Genomic DNA, 19,066 nt, shown 5'->3' with positions numbered 1-19,066 from the left:
ACACCCGAGCCGCGTGTGCCCACGTGGTGTCCGCGGGTGAGGCCACGGGGCGGGGGGAGGGGGTGTGCAGGCACTGCCTTTCCTGTGCTGTCTGGTCGTCACCACCACCCTGTGATGTGGACCCACGGACCCCGGTTTGTCAGGGGTGCGGGTGGGCCCGTATGGACAGCAGCAGTGGGAGCTGTATCTGGGGGCTGCCTGAACACAAGGCCGAGCCCAAAGCCCCTGGCCGGAGGGCACACACCAGACTGGGCCTCAGCCCTGTCAGCGTTTTTCCACACAGGTGCCGGCGTCTTAAGAGCGGGGCGGCATCTGGATGTCTGCTTCTGAAAAGCCGAGAAGCTGGAGGTGTGCCCGCAGCCATGTGCCCACATCTCCGTCTCCTTGTCCCCTCCCCACCCCACACGGAAGCCAGATGGCACGTGCCGCCGCAGCCCTGCCTACGGTGCCCGCCTGCCCACGCCGGGTGTACGATACCCCTCACCGCCGGACCTCCCCCGAGCCGTGCTGTGCCACCTGCCGATCCAGGCCCACCTTGTTTGCCTTGGTATGAGGAGCCGCCCCCAGAACCTCCGCCGTAGCCCCCGTGTGACCCTGGGTTGTAGGACGACCCGCCTGAGCCGTAGCTGTTCCCGCCGCTCCGGCCTCCACTACCACTGTAGTCTGGGGGAGAGAAGACAGTGCAGTTAAGGGGCCTCGGTGAAGACACAGCTGGGGTGGTCTGGGATCCTTGTGGCCCCGGAAGGGGCAGGCCCCAGGCTGAGACCACGGGCCTTTGCGTATCCCCCTCGTCCTGGCTGCTTAAATCTGGCACATGTCAGTTCAACTGAGGAGTGCTAGGGACTGGCCGGAGCACTGCAAGGTCCCCGTGCCCTGGGGCGGCCCGGTCACCAAGTTCTGAGGCCCGGTTCCACGCTGTCTTCCCACCCGCTCCTCCAACCCAAGCTTCCCCCCACCTCGGGAAGCACACAGCAGCTTCTCCTCCCACCCACCTGTCACCAGGCACCCAGTGCCCTCCGCCCACACACAGAACAGCTTCTTTAAAGTCCCTGCCCCACCCTGGGGGGGGTGCCTGGGAGGCTCACTCAGTTAAGCGTCCCACTCTTGATTTCAACTCAGGTCATGACCTCATGGTTCATGAGATCAAGCCCCACGTGGAGCTCTACGCTAACAGTATGGAGCCTGCTTGGGATTCTCGCTCTGTACCTCTCCCGCTTGCGCACTCTCTCGCTCTCTCAAAAAACACACATTTAAGGTCCCTGGCCTTCTCGCTGACCAACGTCCCTTTACAGGAAACAAGTGCACATCTACGCTTTCCTACTCCGCCGCCAGCGCAGCTGCAGCCTGCTGGGTTTGTGCATGAGGTGGAGGGAGAGGTGGAGTGGAGAAGTAGCTCACGCGCCCTCAGGGGCCTGATACAACACTGTCCCCCGAGCCCCGGAGGTCACTTCACGGCAGCCGGACCAGACCCAGACTCCACCCTTGTGCCCCAGCCTCAACCCACAGGCCTCCTTGGCATAGGAGCCTCCGCTAGGCCTGCCTTCGGAGGAGGAGATGGACGGGAAGGGAAAGGCACGGATCTGGGCCAAGGGAACCCTGCCTCCAGGGTTTCCCTACAGCCCACCCGACAGCCAGCACCGCCCGGCTTCCTTCCAGTCCCTCGGCAAGAGGTCAGGGCAATGCTGAGCTTCCGCCACTCCACGGGATGCGCCGCTGGCCTGGACCCCGGCCAGGCCTCGGGGCCCTGGAAGCCAACTCACTGAATTTGCTCTCGTAGCTGTAGTCTGATCCGCCCCCGCCCCCGGGGGAGCTGTAGGAGTTTGAGTAGGAGGAGTAGTTGCCTTGTCCATGATTATAGCCCTTCTGCTTTCCCTGTGGGGGGCCGTAGTTGCTGTACTGGCCCTGGTTGTAGGACTGCTGCTGGCCTTGGTGGGACTGGTAGCCTGAGCCGTACGAGGGCTTCTGCTGGCCCCCGTGGGGCTGCTTCTTCCCAGCGTGTTTCGGGGGCACTGGTGAGTTGTAGTTGTCGCCTTGGTAGTAGGAGCCGTAGCCAGAGGAGCCACCACCGCCCCCGCCGCCGCCACCACCGGCGTTCCCAGAATGCCCTCCGTTGCTGTAGAACTGACCTAAACAGGAAGGCAGCGGGTCAGGCAGAGGATGGGGGAGCCGGGGGAGGGGAAAGACAGGGAAGGTCGTGGCTGTGGGTCCTGAAGGCTGACCCGCAAGCCCACTGCCCAGGCCAGGGCAGAGGAATGGAGGTGGGAGGGCGAGGAGCAGTGGCTCCGGTCCTTAAAGCAGCCTGGTTTGGACTGGTCCAGCCTTCAGCTCCACTCACCCATCAGCTGATGACAACAATGGATCTTTGCCAAGCAGCGGCAGGACAGCACGCCAACAGCAGCTTTTGCAGCGGATGTCAACATTACAATGAGATGAGATCCGAGCGCGAGATGACATTCACGACTGTTACCCAGATGTCCCCAACGGTGACAGGGAAAAAAGCAAAGCCCCAGAGAAGCAGCCGGCCACCCCCACCTCCCCCCCGCTGTGCTGGGAAGAGGCTCTGCAGTCACAGGCCTGGGTGACCCCCAGACATTTAACGAGGCCCCTAAACCTGGTTTCATTCCTGGAAGAACTAGTCTGACATGGTTGTTGGGAGGAACAAACGGAGACTTGGCCAAATGACCTGGGGCGTCTCTCTGGTGTGACTCGTGCAAACGTGGGGGAAAGGAGACTGGCTACAAAGTCAGGATCAGAACATCCAGGCTGGGCCTCAAGCTACAGCCTCAGACGGCCCCCCCAGAGGGCCCCTCCTTGTTCCCAGCACAGCTGCCGGGGGCAGGCGGACCGAGCAGGATTGACAAGCGTGCAGGGAGGCCGCCACATTCTCAGACCCTGAAGCTGAGAATGTCACAGTAAGACTCTCCTTTGGTCACCAGGTGTAGATCCCACGAGACAGGTATGTCCACACCCCACCCCCACCAGACACTCGGGTGGGCCGATGGGGGATGGGTGGCCTAAAGTGCGGTGGGAGGAAGGGGAGGCCGGGGCGTGTGGGTGGCTCTTGAGCCCAGCAGGGCAATCCCCAGCGCTCACGTGGGGGCAGTGGAGCTCCTGGCTCCCGGGGCAGGGGTGCCTGCGGGCACACCTTTGTTGGTCGGTGCTGCCCACCTACAGACAGCCTGGTGCCCCTCCACCCCGCACCGTGCCCAGGGTGAGATGGAGGGGGAGGGACACTCCCACACAGCCTAGCCTTCCTTCCCACTTAACATCAAGGGTTCCCCGCCTTTTGGGTAGAGTTCTAATTTGGGAGTCATCACGTGCCTTCCACCCACTGGAGACGTGCACCCCACACTGCCATGTCTTGGATTGTTTGAACAAGAATTTGGATAAAACTGATCTGTGACATCAGTTTGTTTTCTTCAGGCGGCCTCCTCCACCCCTCCACCCGCCCCCATCACAAAGCCAAAACACCAAGAAGGACATGGCCCACGATGCAAGGGAACAAACATGCGGAGGCCTGGCCAGGAGGCTGGAGGACAGGAGGTCCTCTTCAGACTCCCTCTCAGAACCCCGCCACCCCGGCTGCCCCACAGCCTAAACTGAACACCTCCTCGTCCCTCCTCAAGCACAGGAATGAATGAAGACGCCAAGTACTGAGGACTTGTTACTTTAACATGTATTGATTAAAAAAAAAAAAAATAAAGGGGGGGGGGAGAGTAGTTTTCAACGTCATTTCAGGATAACTATTTCCTGGTATAAAAAGACATTATTCTCAAACAATAACTTTCTAAAAAAAAAAATACATCATGCAAAGTTTTAAAAAGTTTCACTGAATGTTTCAAACCTCTGGGAACAAATTGTATAGTAACCATTTTGACCAGTTTTTGCCGAAGAAACGCAAAATCTTGCAAGTCAACTCAAAGACAGGCTTTGCGGCAAAGGCCTGCTGACCAGAGCCCAACCATGCCCTTTCCAAGAAGGACTTCCACTGGGAAATGGGGGTCTCAGCAAAGAATCCCACTGCCTCCGTGTGCCTCTGCACACAGGGAGAAGTCAGAAACTCCAGCCTGCACCCTAAGGTGAGAGGGCAGAAGATTCCAGACCTTCTGGAATCCATCATGGCTGCACACCCAGCAGCACAGGCCCTGCTGAGGCCGGTTCTTCACTGGAGAATTGGGCTACGTATTAAGTCTTTCTGCTTAATTATTTTTAAAGCCCCGTTAAAACAAAACAAAAAACAAACTCTAGAATCCCATGCATTTGCAGCTGTGATTAGGACTTGCAAAATTCCACGTTCTCTCTCCCTCAGAGCCTGTCTGTTTCCTGCACTAATAATGGAAGCACAGTTTTGATACCTTTGAGAGTTCACCTCTAACTAAACCAGCCACGAAATACCGCATTCCCAAACAAGAACCCACCAGAGCATTTACAAAAGGCGGGAGAGGTTAACTTAGCACAATGTACAATTCCCGATGTTCCCCACGTTTTACAAGATTTAAAAAAAAAAAAAAAAAAAAGGAAAAAAAAAAGCCAGTTGCTCTGGATTCAGATGTGATAAAATCGTTTTCATTACTGTCAAAGGCATCAACCAGATTTGGGAATTTGTTAAAATGTTAAAAATTCATACAAAACCTGCTGTAAATTAAGACAAAGGTAGATTAAAATGCGTTATTATCTGTCTCTTAAATAAAGTAATGCTTTCCATAAAAAGCAAAGGTGGGCTTTTGCCTTGATGCTGACCAACGCTGGCTCTAGAATTCTGTGCAATTCTGCACAAAAATGCATTCTCTGAAAATTGTTTTCCACTTATTGTGAACTTCAATATGACCAAGTTCAAAGGCAAATCACGATAAAAACTGCCATTGTCTTAAATTCTGCAGGCTAAGAGTTTCAGACAAGCTGCGGTGACAAGCCACGGTTGAGAAACCCAGTGAAGCACAGGGGCACAGCACGGACACTTTGGGTTTTGGAGTTCGAGAAAATTGGAGTAAAAAGTTGATTTTGTGTGCAATACTTTTAGATGCTCTAGGAAGACCCAAAATCATGATAGCCGTAGCAGTCTGTGAAAAAGTCACCTACAAAAGGGGGAGACAGAGCAGAGAAAAAAAATTAGAATTCTTTTGAAAAATGGCACAGAGCGCCACATTTGAAATTCATGTTTTAGATTTCTCTGCTCCTGTAACCCCCCAGTGAAGGCTCCTTCTCAAGACAAGAGCTGTGCACTGTCAGGAAAAGCATAATCACAGGACTGGTGTTTCGCATGGCTTAAAGCAGAGAAATTTAAAATTCTGACTTTTAAGAAATTTTCAAGTCACACAAATACATGTGTTAACATTTAAAGAACACACTACACTCTTGCAGAATAGGGGCTTGAGGACCGTCTGCCCTAATCACTGGGAAAAGGTGCGAGCCGCTCTTAAATCTCAAGGAGGCTGCTGCTGGTGGGCCGCCCCGTCCTAACTCCGGCGTGGGAGCTCCGCTGTAGCTTCCCCCCAAACCGCAGACAAAGAGAAACACACACTTACTGTAGCCTGCCGTTGCCGAGCTGCCTCCGTACCCATAGCTGCCATATCCGGCGCCTGGAAAGGAACAGACAGGTTACGGGGTGGAAGGCGGGGCTGCCCTGCCCCCGCCTCTCCCAGAGTCTCCCGCCGGTCACCCGATCCCAGGGGACCCACACACTCCCAGGAGCAAGCAGGGCCCATGGGGACGACGCGGGATGAGAGTCCTTACCGGCGTTCATGTAGCCTCCATGGTTGGCGCCACCAAATCCTCTCCCTCTCCCTCGACCTCGGATGTTCCCTCCTCTGCCCCGCCCTCGGAGGTTGGGGGGCGGGGGCACTTCATTATGCATGGGGCCTCCCATGCCAAAGCCAGGGTTATGTGGCTGCACGGGGAAAGAACGGAGACCAGTTACGTTCACCTCACACCCCAACCACGGGTGAGCTCGTGCCACGGCCGGAGACCACAGGGGCAACCGCTTACCTTAGCAGCAAATTTCGGTCCACCTCTCACAGGCACGGGGGCTCTCTTCTTCTTGTTGGCTTCCAGGGCAAGAGGGGCATCGGGGAACAGCTTTTCTAGTGCAGCGAGAGCAGCGTATGCTTTTGCCACCTTTTTGTTTGAGCCAGCACCCTGAAACTTCTGTCCATCCACCTCGACCTGGGAAGAACAGATGTGTGTCGGTGTGGCCCGACGCCACCCTCTCCTGCGGCAGGGGGACTCTCCTGGGGGAGCTGGCCGCTCACCTCCATGACGAAGCGTTTGTCGTGGCTGCCCCCAGTCTCGGAGATGAGCTCGTACTTGAGGCCGCGCCTCTTCTCGTTGAGTTCCATAACAGGGTTCTTGCCGTGCTTGGTCAGGATCGGCCCCTGCTGTTTTACGTTCTCAGGGAAAACAGAAAAGAAAACCAAAAAACTCAGCTAAGGGCTTTCCAGCATGTATAGGAAGGCAGCCACCCCTGAATCATGAAAAGACGCCCTCCACGCTATCTCCCCTGCTATCTCTCACCACCCTCGCCCCCCCGGCCTCTGGGAGTCATCCGAGGGCCTCCCAGCAACGGGACTGCCTCCACCTACGTCCGACTTCTGGGGAATGACTTGACTTTGACCCAGGGCCGCCCCACTGCAGCCCTGGGCACTGGGTCAACATCAGCAGGGCCCTCTTGGTCGTGGCTCAAAGGCTCACGCCCAGCTCCCTGTATAGGCTCCTGGACTGGAAGTTACTCTTTTTGGGGAAAATGAGCAGGACCAGTAACCACCCTGGTTTCACAGGACACAGAACTGCCTGCTGCATCCTGTCGGGCACTCCGGCACCCACCACGTGCTCACCTCGGCAGTGGGATCTGAGGGGAAGGTGGCGCTGGGGGTCGAAGCGGCTTCCACCACAGGTGGAGGGGCCACCACGGCCGGCTTCGCTTCCGTTTCCTCGGCCGAGTCCTCCCCCTTGCTGGAGTCTCTGCCTTCAGCGCCGGTAGGGAGGCCCATGTCCTGTAACACCTGCAGGAGGGACACCCGCAGGGCCCCCAGTTAGGGAGGGCTTAGTACCAGGGCCAACCACGCAGCTCTCCCCCCACTCCCTGGATCCTGAATCAGAAGCTTCTAGGGTGGCATCCAGCAATCCAGAGGGTGTTTTCTCCACTAGCCATCCCGCTCCCTTTCCAGCACGAAACTCTGATGCCCAGCCACATCTGGGGACTCTCTGTCAGCCACAACGACAAAGCTATTCTTCCACGTATGATTTGGCACACATTCAAAAATCGACTCCTCTCAATTTTCACGCACCCTCTCTAAGCCTCACGCTGTCCACACTGGGGGTTTCGAGACCACGTAATGGTTCCGAAGGAGCCCGACACACAGAAGCGCTTCTGTTGTCCTCAGAACGAGCACATGGTGCACAACACTGCTCACCACACTTACCTTAACGGCCACATGAAGCTTGGCAGTCTTTTTGGACGGTCCAGAGGCCTCGAATGAGTTGCCATCTACCTCCACAGACATGGTAAAGATCGGGGCGTGGACTGGACCGGTCTGGGAAACCAGCTTATACTGCAGTCCTGGCTTCAGCTGGTTTAGTCTCATGAGAGCATTCATAGCCTGAGGCGGCTCTGCCTTCTCCTCTAGAGAGAGAACACCAACATCATTCTGGACTATTAGCCAACGCTCAACTGGGCAGGAGGAACCACTGCTGGTGGCCTCCGATGGCACGGCAGCACAGCGGCCCAGCCGCCTGCACAGGCCAAGGCCTCATCTGTGTCGTTCCCGAGTACGTTCACCCCACTTTGCGTTCTACGTCTACGTTACGGTTAGTCATTTCAGAAAAGATCACATCTGAGAAAACTAAAAGCCAAAGCGAGCATCTCGTCACTCTGGGATGACTCTTAATTGAGCCAGATGGAAGATACACTAAGGGCTAGAAGTGAATGCTGGTACCTTTCTTCTGAATCTTCTTCTTCTTTTTGCTGGGAGACTTTTCCTCCCCGTCTTCCTCCATCGGGCGTTTCATGGGTGTAATGGCATAGGTGGTGCTGGGGGGGATTTGAACTGAAGGAAGAGATCACGAGAGAAACAGCTGAGAATCCCTCCTGTGCTCTGCGAGGAGTCCGTGCTGCCGCCGCCCAGCCTGGGGCCCAGGCCCCACGGCACGCTTACCTGTGTAGTCCACTGGGTTTTCATTCTTTGGTTTCTTGGGCATCTTAGAAGGCAGAGGGTCCATACCCAGAACTTTATGGAGCTGGCCAAACGCAGCAAGCCGCAGAGCATGCTGGAGAAGGGGAAGAGGACCTGACTTAGCCGCCCTGTGCTCCTCGCCAAAGTGTGTGCGCTTGCTAATACCTCCTGGAAGGGGTGGGAGCTGAGGGGGTTGCTAAGGGTCTCCCCTACAACAGCAAGGGGTCCCCCAACAGCCAGGGGAAGTCCTGACTGCCAGGGCCCAGCCTTGCTGTGGGGGAAGGCCAGCCTGTGACCACCCCCCTCAACAGGAATACAGGAGACCCCAACCTGGGGACTGGTTGCCACACGGAGCCACGTGGTGGGCCTGCAAGGGAAGGACCCTGGAGCAGTCCACACAGCAAATACATCTCCCCGCTGAACTCGGTGTCCAAAAACAGCACTCGAGCAGGCCGAGGGGATAGGCGACAAGCACGCGTGGCGCCAGGGGAAAGAAGCAGCCCAGATTGGGGCGCCCTGTATCAGGCACGATCCCTTCACCTTCGATCCCCAACCTGAGCCTACGAGTCCAGTGGCTACCCTGAAAATACCCAGTAATGGAACTGGAAGCCAGTGATTACAGACTGGGTAAGGGCTCACGTTGGCAATGGCGATGACTATACCTGCGCACTCTGTGTGATATCTTCCCGTTGCTGTCTGTCTAGATGCCCAATAGCATCAGTGGCTTCTTTTTCACAAGGGTCATAAATGCCAGAACCATCTGAAGGCAGGAAACAAGGAAGATATGCAGAGGATTATCTTTTAGCATCTCGGAAGAGTTGTGTTGGCTGAGGGAACCAGGTGCGTTACCCCCCACGCCCCATCCACACCCAGCTCTGGAAAACACGCTGAGCTCGGTGACCCACTCGGCATCCAGCCCATGAGAGAAATAATCCACGTGTCTCAGAGCAAGGAGCTCGCGTGGGAGTGGGTCACCACTGCCCCGGATCCGCCCTGAGTCACAGCTGCGGAGCCGGCACAGGGCTGGATATGATGGTGCAAGAGGGTAGTCACATGCTTCAGCCCTAGGGGGGACACGGGGCTGCTGCTGCCCTAACCCGGTCAAGGGACCCGCCAGGAAGTGGCCTCAGGGCCTCAGTCCCTGTCCTTTCCCTGCAACTTGCAAAGCACAAGGCCCCAACCTGGCATCACGATGCCCGACGCCAGGCACTCCAGCACTCTCCGCAGGGCCTCGCCGGCACCCATGGGTCTGTTGGCTGTGCCGATGGACTTCTCACAAAGAAGCTCGAGGGGCTGAAAGGCAAGACGGACAGTTAACTCCACTGTCCAGAAGGTGGTCGGCCTGTATCGAGGAGCTGTCACTGTGTGTGTGTTTAGGGGGAGGGGGGGATATCAGAGCACTCCAAGTTCACAGGTTGAGGCTAAACCAAAGACAGGACAACTAGAGCCCAGCTGGGTAACTTTTCCTTAAAGAGATAACCGTTAAATCTTTCAGACTGTAGAAGCCAAGAAGCCAAGACGCGGCCTTTATGTAGGTGCTTGTATTTATTATGTAGCCACTTAAAAATATAAAACCCACTCTCAGCTATGGGCTGTAGACAAACAGGCAGCTGGCCAGACTGGCTTATGGGCCCCAGAGTTTGCTGACCCCTTTCCAAGAGCAGCTACAAAAACGCTTCTTCTTGGAGTAGAGCATATCACGGGAAGTGCTAGCTGGCCAGCCCTCTCCTTAGGCCAAGCTCTGTGCCCACCATGGGGTGGGGCGGGAGGGGGGGGGTTCTGGTCTAGCTCTCATCCCCCACCCAGGGTGTGGCACAAAGTGCCCGCTCAATATATGGCTGGTACAGGGGTGCCTCGGGCACACCCCGAAGCGCCACTCGGGCCCAGTTACCGTAACGTACTACTGGGATATGGGAGAAAGTCTCTGTGCACACGACCCCCAGATGGCCACGGCTACGAGGTCCTTACCCATCCTCTGAGGGGACCCCAGGTGGGCACGCGGGTACACAGGTCCCTCAGGACCCGGATGACAATGACACACGACTTCAGCCCGTTGGCTCTGGCCTAGAGAACAAAGTACAGGCTCTTTACACCAAGGAACCTCCCTCAACACAAGGCAAACATGAAAAACACGAGTCTCAAGGCGCTACTTTGTCAAGGGTAAACGGTGAACGTTCAAGACCATCAAGTGCGTGGTCAGTGGCAACTTCACCAGGTGGACGAGAACAAGGTTACTCTTGGCACAAAGCAGCAGCAGCCCACCTACTCAGTCACAAGCCTCCTCTGGGGGTGTCAAATTTGTCTGTGCGCGCTCCTTTAGCAACTGCACGCCTGCAGGTACTAAGTGCGGCACGGCGATCTTCAACGTTACCGAAACTTTATGGTGGAAGTTAGCCAAGCTAAAACTTAGGAATTCTCTACCAAAAGACAAATAGAAGAACAAAATGCAAACCTGGAACCACTTGGCGTGTCGGAGGGACGCCAAGGCAGCAAGGCATTTCTGCCTGTCCAGAACGTCCGGGGGATCGTTGACTGATAGCGTTTCTATTCATGGATGGAATAAGAAGACAAGGCACAGTTTGACCAAGGGGTTTCTGTCAGGTGGAAAGGGGATGTGGCAGCTTCCTAAAGGGCAGCTGAGGCTCCCAGAATCTCAAGTCCTCTCCACCCTAGACCAGGGAAGGAGAAGCTAGAGTGTGTTTAACTCTGCCCTGAGGAGATCATAAAAATCGGAGGCCCCTCCAAAAAAACAAAAACAAAAACAAAAAACAGTAACAAAAACAAAAGTGGGAAATTACTCTAAAAGGAATAATCCCATGGGGGAGGGGGACAGATAGGTGGATCCTATCTTCTAATAGACAATTACCTTGCTTCCTCCCCATGATCTCCCAATAGATTAGCTATGCTAAAAATTTCAATAGCAAAAAAACACAAAAGCAAAAAAAAAAGACACAAAAAAACCACCAAAAAACAAAAAAACAACAACCCTCCCTCCAAAAAAACAAAAACAAAAAAAGAACCCAAAAATAAAAACAACCAAAATAGGTGGGGGGAGTGGAAATGAACTCCCTCTCTGCTTCCCCCAACGGCCATCCCCTGAGGCATCTGCAGCAAAGGGGACCACCTCCGCCCACCAGGCGGGACTGCCCTAGCCCCAGCCCTTGACAGAGAGAGTCCTGTTGGTCAAAGGTCCAGCGTCCCTAAATCGATAATTGGAACCAGGTATCAGAACCAAAGGTAATCAAATAGCAACAAGGGCGCAGGGTGTGAGCCTCTGCTGCAGCAGAACCGGGGCACTGTCACTGCTGCCAGTTGCGTGTCAGGGATTTGGATAAGGCCTGTTACCTCCACTCTGCGGTGTGAGATCTGTGATTAAAAAACATCCGCACGGAAGAGACGCGTGAGGGGCCCTTGGTGGCCTTTGAACGGCGAGAGCGTTAGAAGTCTCTGAGGTTTTGGTTCGAAAAGCACACGATTGTTGAAAACTTTATCCAAAACTCTGTATCAACTCTTTGCATTTCCATCACGGCAGCTGATAAAAGCAGCCAATGGAAGAGGACAAACCAAGAAGCCCTCGGTTCTGCTGCAACACAAGCTGTTTGCACAACTCCATCGTGATGTTCATGCAGAAACCATCTGGTTGTCTTCCGTAATTTAAAAGCCATAGAATCACCAGGGACACCCTTTTTCAAGGCCAAAGAACGCTCGACAGAAAAACCAAGTTTAACACTGATGAGAACATTCAAGGATTAAGATAAAAATGGTGCAATCCTCTATGAAAAGTGCTACTCACTTTTAGTGCAACCGTTTTGTCAAACTCCCAAGCACTGAAACTGAACGGGAGGTGTGACCTCAGAGTAAAGGTGGTCAAAGCTACACCGATATCCTTTTATCAAAGCAGTCTAAAACTGAATAGCACATTTGGCTGGCGAGGGCACACCAAGTTTCCAAAGTCCTGCTGGCCTTTCTCAGCCTCCCTACCTCCGGCTAATACTTTCTCCATTTCTTCTCTGACAACAGGGGAGGTCAGGTGGATGGTCAGGGACAACGGAGGCTCTTTTGTGTTTTTTATCACAATCGCAGCATCATCGACAGACTGGAGTATTTCGTACTTGTCTTCTGTAACAGCCTACAAAAGAAAACGCAACTTTCAAAACATACTTCTTCCCCAAGGCTGGCAATCAACAGCTGTATCTGTCTCTGCTGGTCAGCACAGCACACATGTCAACTTCTTGGGGTGTGACATGAGAGCAGTGCCTTCACCTAGGGTATCAGGACCTCCCTCTTACTGACTGGGTCTTTAGCCGCTTTCTGTGTACTCCAGAGCGGAGGTCTCTACGCAGAGAAACTTTCACGGGGAGCTTTGCAAAACAAAGCTTTAGGTTCTGGGCCAAGGAGACCAAGGGTACGAATCTTTACTTTGTCGCCGGCTAGTTGTGTAACTTTGGGCACATCACTTAATCTCATTAAGATGTTGCTGTCTAATTTCGAACATGGACTTAGTGACACGACCCACACCAGGAGGCCGCAGGAGGCTTACACGGACACCACACGGAAAGCACAACACCCAGCAGAGCGGGCATCCACCACCCGTATTTCCATACTGAGATGAGCAGCCATCAGTGTGGAAAAAAAAAACTGTGTAGTAAGAGAATTTGTGTCACGTTATGCGTTAAAAAAAAAGCACATATTTGCTGCAAATGCACGTATCTACAAAAGGGTATTACAACACCCTGGCTTCCACTTTCTCCTTTATACTAGTTTATGAGCCCTGATGAAGAGAATTCAAACTTCTATGATTTCTGTTAGGGAAAACATAAAGGAGGAGGACAGATGCACTCTGGAAAACCTAAAATGGGGTTTCTCCACCTCAGCGCTACGGACGCTCTGGGCCAGAGCATTCTGGGCTGTGGGGCCATCCTGTGCACTGCAGGCCATTTGGGCAGACGTCTCCAGCCTCCTCCACCTGGCAGACGCCAGCAGCACCCCACGCCCCACTGCTGGGACAACCCAAATTGTCTCCAGCTCGCTCAATGTCCTCTGTGGGGACCAAACTGCCCCAGTCAGAAAACACTAATCTCAGTCAGTAAAAATACACTTTGTACCTTTCTTTAAAGATTGGCTTTTTACAAAAGGCGTCTTTCTTTTAGAAACATTCACAACAATGTAATTTTCATCAATGAATACGCTTTTTACAGACGCGAGTTAAAATTAACTTAAAAATGACCACTGGAACAGAAAAGTCTCGGGCTTCATTCCCTGAAACAGCCTTCCAGAAGTGTCTGCTGTACTGCACCAGCTCTACTTTTCAATTCTGACCACCATCCGAAACCCCAAATTATCAGTCACAGGCAAAGAAAATGCACGTTTACATATGAAAATGAACAGGGTGTTTCCCCAAAGAATGAGATTTCTTAGTTTTTTCACTTGCTTCTTTTGCTTATCCTGTTGCTAAGTGGGGTGAATGTGTCCCAGGGGGGCAGCATAGGGTGGCGGCACACGGAGGTTCTACAGCCCCAGAACTCACCAACCAGGGATGCTGAGGTCAACTACTCAGCTCCCTGCATCCCAGTCACATCTTCGAATATACTCAGATGATAAAGTCCTGTTTCAAAGGGTTGTTACGAGGACAAAGAAATAACATAAACAGCACATGTGGCCTAGGCTCTGGTGTAGTAAATGTTCCAGAAATGTCAGAAGCGATTATTTATGCAACACTTTTGTAACAAGATGAAGAAGCTGGTCTTATGTTTTCAGTAGGCTCCACACCCAGCGTGGAGCCCAATGTGGGGCTTGAACTCATCACTCTGAGCTGAGATCAAGACCTGAGGTGAGATCAAGAGTCAGAGGCTTGGGGCGCCTGGGTGGCTCAGTCGGTTAAGCGTCCGACTTCGCTCGGGTCATGATCTCACGGTCCGTGAGTTCGAGCCCCGCGTCGGGCTCTGTGCTGACGGCTCGGAGCCTGGAGCCTGTTTCAGATTCTGTGTCTCCCTCTCTGTCTGACCCTCCCCCGTTCATGCTCTGTCTCTCTCTGTCTCAAAAATAAATAAACATTAAAAAAAAAATTAAAAAAAAAAAAAAAAAAAAAAAGAGTCAGAGGCTTAACGGACCGAGCCACCTAGGTGCCCCCAAAAAATTGGTTTTTAAAAAGTTCTCGTGCCCAGTTTTGGATCAGTGGGGAAGAGTTAATAATTGCCCCTTCTATTCAACCATCGACACCCATCGACTCAATTGGCTCCGGACGTAAAGTTCCAGCCCAGCGCAGCCCGGAGCACAGCAGACACGGAGTCTTTCCTAGCTGAAAGAGCTCTGGGCCTATCACATGCAGCCAGGCACTGTCCGTAGAGCCTTAGAGTTCTGTGGCATCCACCCACACGTGCAAGGGTGGGTTTGGAGCCATCTCTTGGTGCACAGCACGAACGGGCCGCTCTTCCCTCGCCCTGCACCCGCAACATGCGCAGTCTGCCCCACCCAGTGGAGACGGTCACACTCACAGCGAGCTGGATGGCCAGGTTGTCGGCCACCTTGTCCAGGAGGGCAGTCGTGGGCTTCTCCTTACATAGCAGCACCAGCTCCAAATCCAAGTCCCCCTTGAGCAGCAGGCCCTTTGCCACGAGGCCAACACGCATCACGCCCCGCAGGGTTCTGGTCATGTGCTCCGTCTTCTGCTCCCTGAGGGACAGACCAAAGGATGCTCGGTGAGGGATTCAGCATAGCCAGAACCCAGAGGCCATGGAGAGGCTGGAGTTTCTTAGAAAAGGAGATGTGCACCCCTACGCTGGCCAGTCTCTCTACGAAAGATCCCCACCGCCCCAAAACCTCAAACTTACCCAGCCCCTTCTTTGGTCTCGTCCTCTGGGGGCACATCCACGTTCTCAGACTCGGCGTGCTCACCGCTTCCTTTCTCTTGCTCATCTATCCAGTCAGACACAGCTTTGAGAGCCCTCTCTGTGTGGGACACCATGTTCTGGACGGCCTCCAGTTCCTCTTGGGTTGGATAAACAGAAGAATGCTTTGCCATCACGTGGCGATCATCATTCACAAAAATTCGCATCGGACGCTGGAAATGTGGAAACTCAGTTAAAAACAATGCAGAGACCACACGAGCGTCCGCTTCTCTTCCAAGCCGCCCAACGCAGAATCAGGCTTCATCATTTGTGTGAAAGTAAACGTAGGGGGACACTCCTGAAGGTGTGGGGAGCAGGACAACTGAATGAAAACGGCTGTTCATTCTCGAGGCAGCTGAGAGGAAGGGGGCACTTCAGGCATTTATATATATATGTATACACACGTACGTATGTGTGTGAATTCAATTACACTGTGCAGCAGTATAATTCAAAAAAGCTAATGAAAAAATAGGAGAATCAAATGCTTTAGGGAAATGCTACATCTTCGAATATGAATAAAGAAATAGTATTTACACTTTTTAAAAACTTACCATTTTTACTTCTTTTTTCTGTAGTGTCTGGAAATCAAATGTTTGCTTATCTTTTCAAACTGTGACAGATTTCCTTGGTGTTATCAATACTTCAACTATCTATAAGATCAGAAAATCATTTTAGTTTCAAGTATTTCATACACGGATGAATTGTAGCAGTCAGATACTGAGTAGGATGAAAGACAGTGGTGCTGCCACGTGAGGGGCCCTGTTAACACAGCAGGACACATCCTTATTTCCAGGTAACCGCTAGTAAGCCGAGGCACAAACTAATTATAAAATGCCCTAAAAATGAAAACAGCTGGTTTCAGAATCCAACTCCACCCACATCTAGAGGGTTTCTATTTCATCTTCCTTCATCTTTTACTTTTTTTAATTTTTTAATGTAAAGTATGCTAGATTTTGTCAAAGTTCATTTATTTATTTTGAAAGAGAGAGAAAGGGAGCACACGTGCACAAGCGGGGGTGGGGGTGGGGGTGGTGGGCAGAGAGATAGGGGGACTGAGGATCCGAACCTGGCTCCTTGCTGACAGCAGAGAGCCCACTGCGGGGCTCAAATCCACAAACTGCAAGATCACAACCCAATCCGAGCTGTACTCAGACACTTAACCAACTGAGCCATCTAGGTGCCCCAGTATGCCCGATTTTTTTAAAGTGTTTATTTATTTTGAAAGGGGGGGGGCAGTCAGTTAAGCACCCGATTTTGGCTCAGGTCATGATCTTGCAGAGTTCATGGGTTCGAGCCCCGCAACAGGCTCTCTGGTGTCAGCATGGCACCTGCTTCAGATCCTCGGTCTCCCTCTCCCTCTGTCTCTCCCTGGCTTGCGGGCAGCACACTCTCCTCCCTCGAAAAATAAATATTACAAAAATATTAAAAAGAGCGAGATCATGAGCGGGATGGGGGGGCAAACAGAGAGGGAATCCCAAGCTGGCTACATGCTGTCGGCGAGGAGCCCAACATAGGACTCGATCCCGCAAACCGCAAGATCACGACCTGAACCAAAATCAAGAGTCAGATGCTCACCTGACTGAGCCACCCAGGCACCCCTAAAGTATGTCACTTTTCACAAATATAAAAAATAAAAGCTTAACACGCCTCCAATAAATGGTAACAATATAAATACTCAGCAAAATCCTGGTGTTCGGAGAAGGAAAAGAGAGGGAAGGAGCTCTGGTCTTTGAGGGTCATGAAGAAATGGAAGGAAAGCAGGGGACTAAGAGCCCCAAAAGGTGTCTGTCAACCAGAAAGGCAAGAACCTTCTGAAACATCAGGTGGATGTGACCACTGCACCACGTGCCCCCCTCCGTGGGTTAAATTTTGAAGAGACCAAGAGAACTCAAGTGCACAACAGGAGTCTTTAGAACAGGCGTAGCTGTAATTACCATTTGGGGCTCTAAATAACATGCTGACGACAACCTACTCATTCCTACTCTGTGCAAACAGTCTGGTCCACACTGACATCTTCCAAGTGAGTGAACAACACAGAAAATCCATCACAGTGATACACAACAGATGAATCCACCCATCCCATCCAACCACAAAACAGCCAGCCCCTTCGATCGAAGCCAGTTACCAGTCAGGGCAGCAGTCTCCACCTTGTGGAAAGGCACACGCTTCAAGGATAAACTTGGACATGACTGGCCAAAACAAGAATTTCCCACAACACTTCAGGACTACCTAACGATCTAATTGCAAATTTGTAGGTTTCCAAGTGGAACTATAAAATCGAAGGGTGGAACGAGAGCTATGCAAGAGGACAAGTGGGGGTCAAGGGCTTCTTTGGGGGGCAGGGGAGGAGCGGAGGCCAGTCTCCACGATGCCCTTGGTAAATCACTCGGTCACCACCAAGTGGGAGCTCCCACACAGACCTGGACTTGAAACCCTGTCCGCCCAGCCGCTAGCCGTGGGCCCTGAAGTTTCCCCTGGACCTGGATGCGGCCCCTGCACCTCCGAAGGGGGGTAAACATGCAACAAGTCAACCTACGGAAAACATGCAGCACAAACGCCACGGACCCTTCAAAATGGCGCCAACTTTCTCTACCAACAGGATCTCTGTTTGCCAGGCTGCTGTGGGGCTAAGTGATGAGTGACGTACAGTAGGAAGTGCCTCCTACATGAAGGAATTATCATTCGTTCAGTGAGGAACGAATGGTATCAAGGTCGCGCTCAAAAAGAATGCTTTACTAATGTTAGATACGTATTTAAGACAAATTGATGGCTGAAAGCACAGGCCTGATATTCGCCCTAAAATACTCCAGTAAGGCAGACAGTGGTGATGGGGAGAAAAATAAAACAAGACGGCAAAATGCTGATAGCTGTCGAAGCTGGGGGATGGGTATGCCTGGATTCATTCACCTCCGAGGTCTGAAAACTTCCGTAACAGTTTTCTTTAACTGCGGAATGTACTTAAGTCCTCCCACAAAAGTACAGCCATGGAAGGTCATCTAAAAATTCAACCGGAGCGCCTGGGTGGCTCAGTCAGCTGAGCGTCCTACTTCAGCTCAGGTCATGATCTCATGGCTCAGTGAGTTCGAGCCCCACGTCAGGCTGTGCTGACAGCTCAGAGCCTGGAGCCTGCTTCAGATTCTGTCTCTTCCTCTTTCTCTCTGCCCCTCCCTCGCTCCCACTCTCTCTCTCTCTCTCTCAAAAATAAACATTAAAAAAAATTTTTTTAACACAAAAATTCAACCAAAGCTCTAGAAACCTAGTTCTTTTTAATTTTTTTATTATTTATTGGTTTAAAAAAATTTTATTTTTGAGAGAGAGACAGAGAGAGACAGAGACAGAGCATGAGCAGGGGAGGGGCAGAGAAAGAGGGAGACACAGAATCTAAAGCAGGCTCCAGGCTCTGAGCTGTCAGCACAGAGCCCGACGTGGGGCTCAACCCCACAAACTGCGAGATCATGACCTGAGCTGAAGTCGGATGCTTAACCGACTAAGCCACCCAGGCACCGTTATTGATTTCTGAGAGAGAGAGAAAGAGAACATGAGCAGGGGAGGGGCAGAGAGAGAATCAGAATCGGAATCGGAATCGGAAGCAGGTTCCCGGCTCTGAGCTGTTGGCACAGAACCCGACACAGGGCCTGAACTCAGGAACCTCGAGATCGTGACCTGAGCCAAAGTCAAACACTTAACCAACTGAGCCACCCAGGCGCTCCCAGAAACTCAGTTCTAAACCAAGAAGCAGACCATTAGAGAGCTCACAGCCTGATGGTAAAATGGCCATGTCGAACGGCCCCCACTCCTGGCCATACCTATGCTGGAACCTCATTGACCTCACAATGACGGCTGGTAGGTTTAAAACCTGATTTATTTACTCAACAAGTACTCAGTGTGCACCTCCATGCTAGAATGGTGACAGGCATGGCAGAAAAATGCCTTGCCCCTCTGGGCCCAGTGGGCGATGCAAGGTAAAGAATCGCCTTCCTTCCAAGCCCAGCCAGGTGCCAGGAGCCGAGG

At 52.6% G+C, this 19,066-nt stretch overlaps 1 protein-coding gene across 4 annotated transcripts in view; it reads right to left on the bottom strand.

The window, feature by feature from the left end:
* Positions 1-19,066, bottom strand: part of ILF3 (interleukin enhancer binding factor 3) — a 28,477-nt gene that overhangs the window by 757 nt on the left and 8,654 nt on the right. The window contains exons 2-19 of one of the 4 annotated variants that reach the window (XM_019427724.2): positions 15,607-15,705; positions 14,999-15,228; positions 14,663-14,840; positions 12,150-12,297; positions 10,621-10,712; positions 10,137-10,232; positions 9,350-9,461; positions 8,831-8,928; positions 8,151-8,262; positions 7,932-8,042; positions 7,419-7,618; positions 6,831-6,998; positions 6,249-6,386; positions 5,986-6,162; positions 5,734-5,887; positions 5,526-5,579; positions 1,761-2,126; positions 535-663 (exon numbers count right to left, since the gene is read on the bottom strand). In XM_019427724.2, the coding sequence (XP_019283269.1) occupies positions 535-663; positions 1,761-2,126; positions 5,526-5,579; positions 5,734-5,887; positions 5,986-6,162; positions 6,249-6,386; positions 6,831-6,998; positions 7,419-7,618; positions 7,932-8,042; positions 8,151-8,262; positions 8,831-8,928; positions 9,350-9,461; positions 10,137-10,232; positions 10,621-10,712; positions 12,150-12,297; positions 14,663-14,840; positions 14,999-15,228; positions 15,607-15,609 (2,566 nt within the window). In that variant the 5' untranslated portion in view covers positions 15,610-15,705. Of the gene's footprint in view, positions 1-534; positions 664-1,760; positions 2,127-3,393; positions 5,076-5,525; positions 5,580-5,733; positions 5,888-5,985; positions 6,163-6,248; positions 6,387-6,830; positions 6,999-7,418; positions 7,619-7,931; positions 8,043-8,150; positions 8,263-8,830; positions 8,929-9,349; positions 9,462-10,136; positions 10,233-10,620; positions 10,713-12,149; positions 12,298-14,662; positions 14,841-14,998; positions 15,229-15,606; positions 15,706-19,066 lie in introns of those variants that run through there. The other 3 variants (XM_019427727.2, XM_053896753.1, XM_053896754.1) reach the window with 3 other exon arrangements.

This window comes from Panthera pardus, unplaced genomic scaffold (genome assembly GCF_024362965.1).
Source record: "Panthera pardus isolate Hobbes unplaced genomic scaffold, ASM2436296v1 HiC_scaffold_8, whole genome shotgun sequence".
In the NCBI taxonomy this organism is placed as follows: domain Eukaryota; kingdom Metazoa; phylum Chordata; class Mammalia; order Carnivora; family Felidae; genus Panthera; species Panthera pardus.
This window is presented reverse-complemented; position numbering and strand designations above follow the sequence as displayed.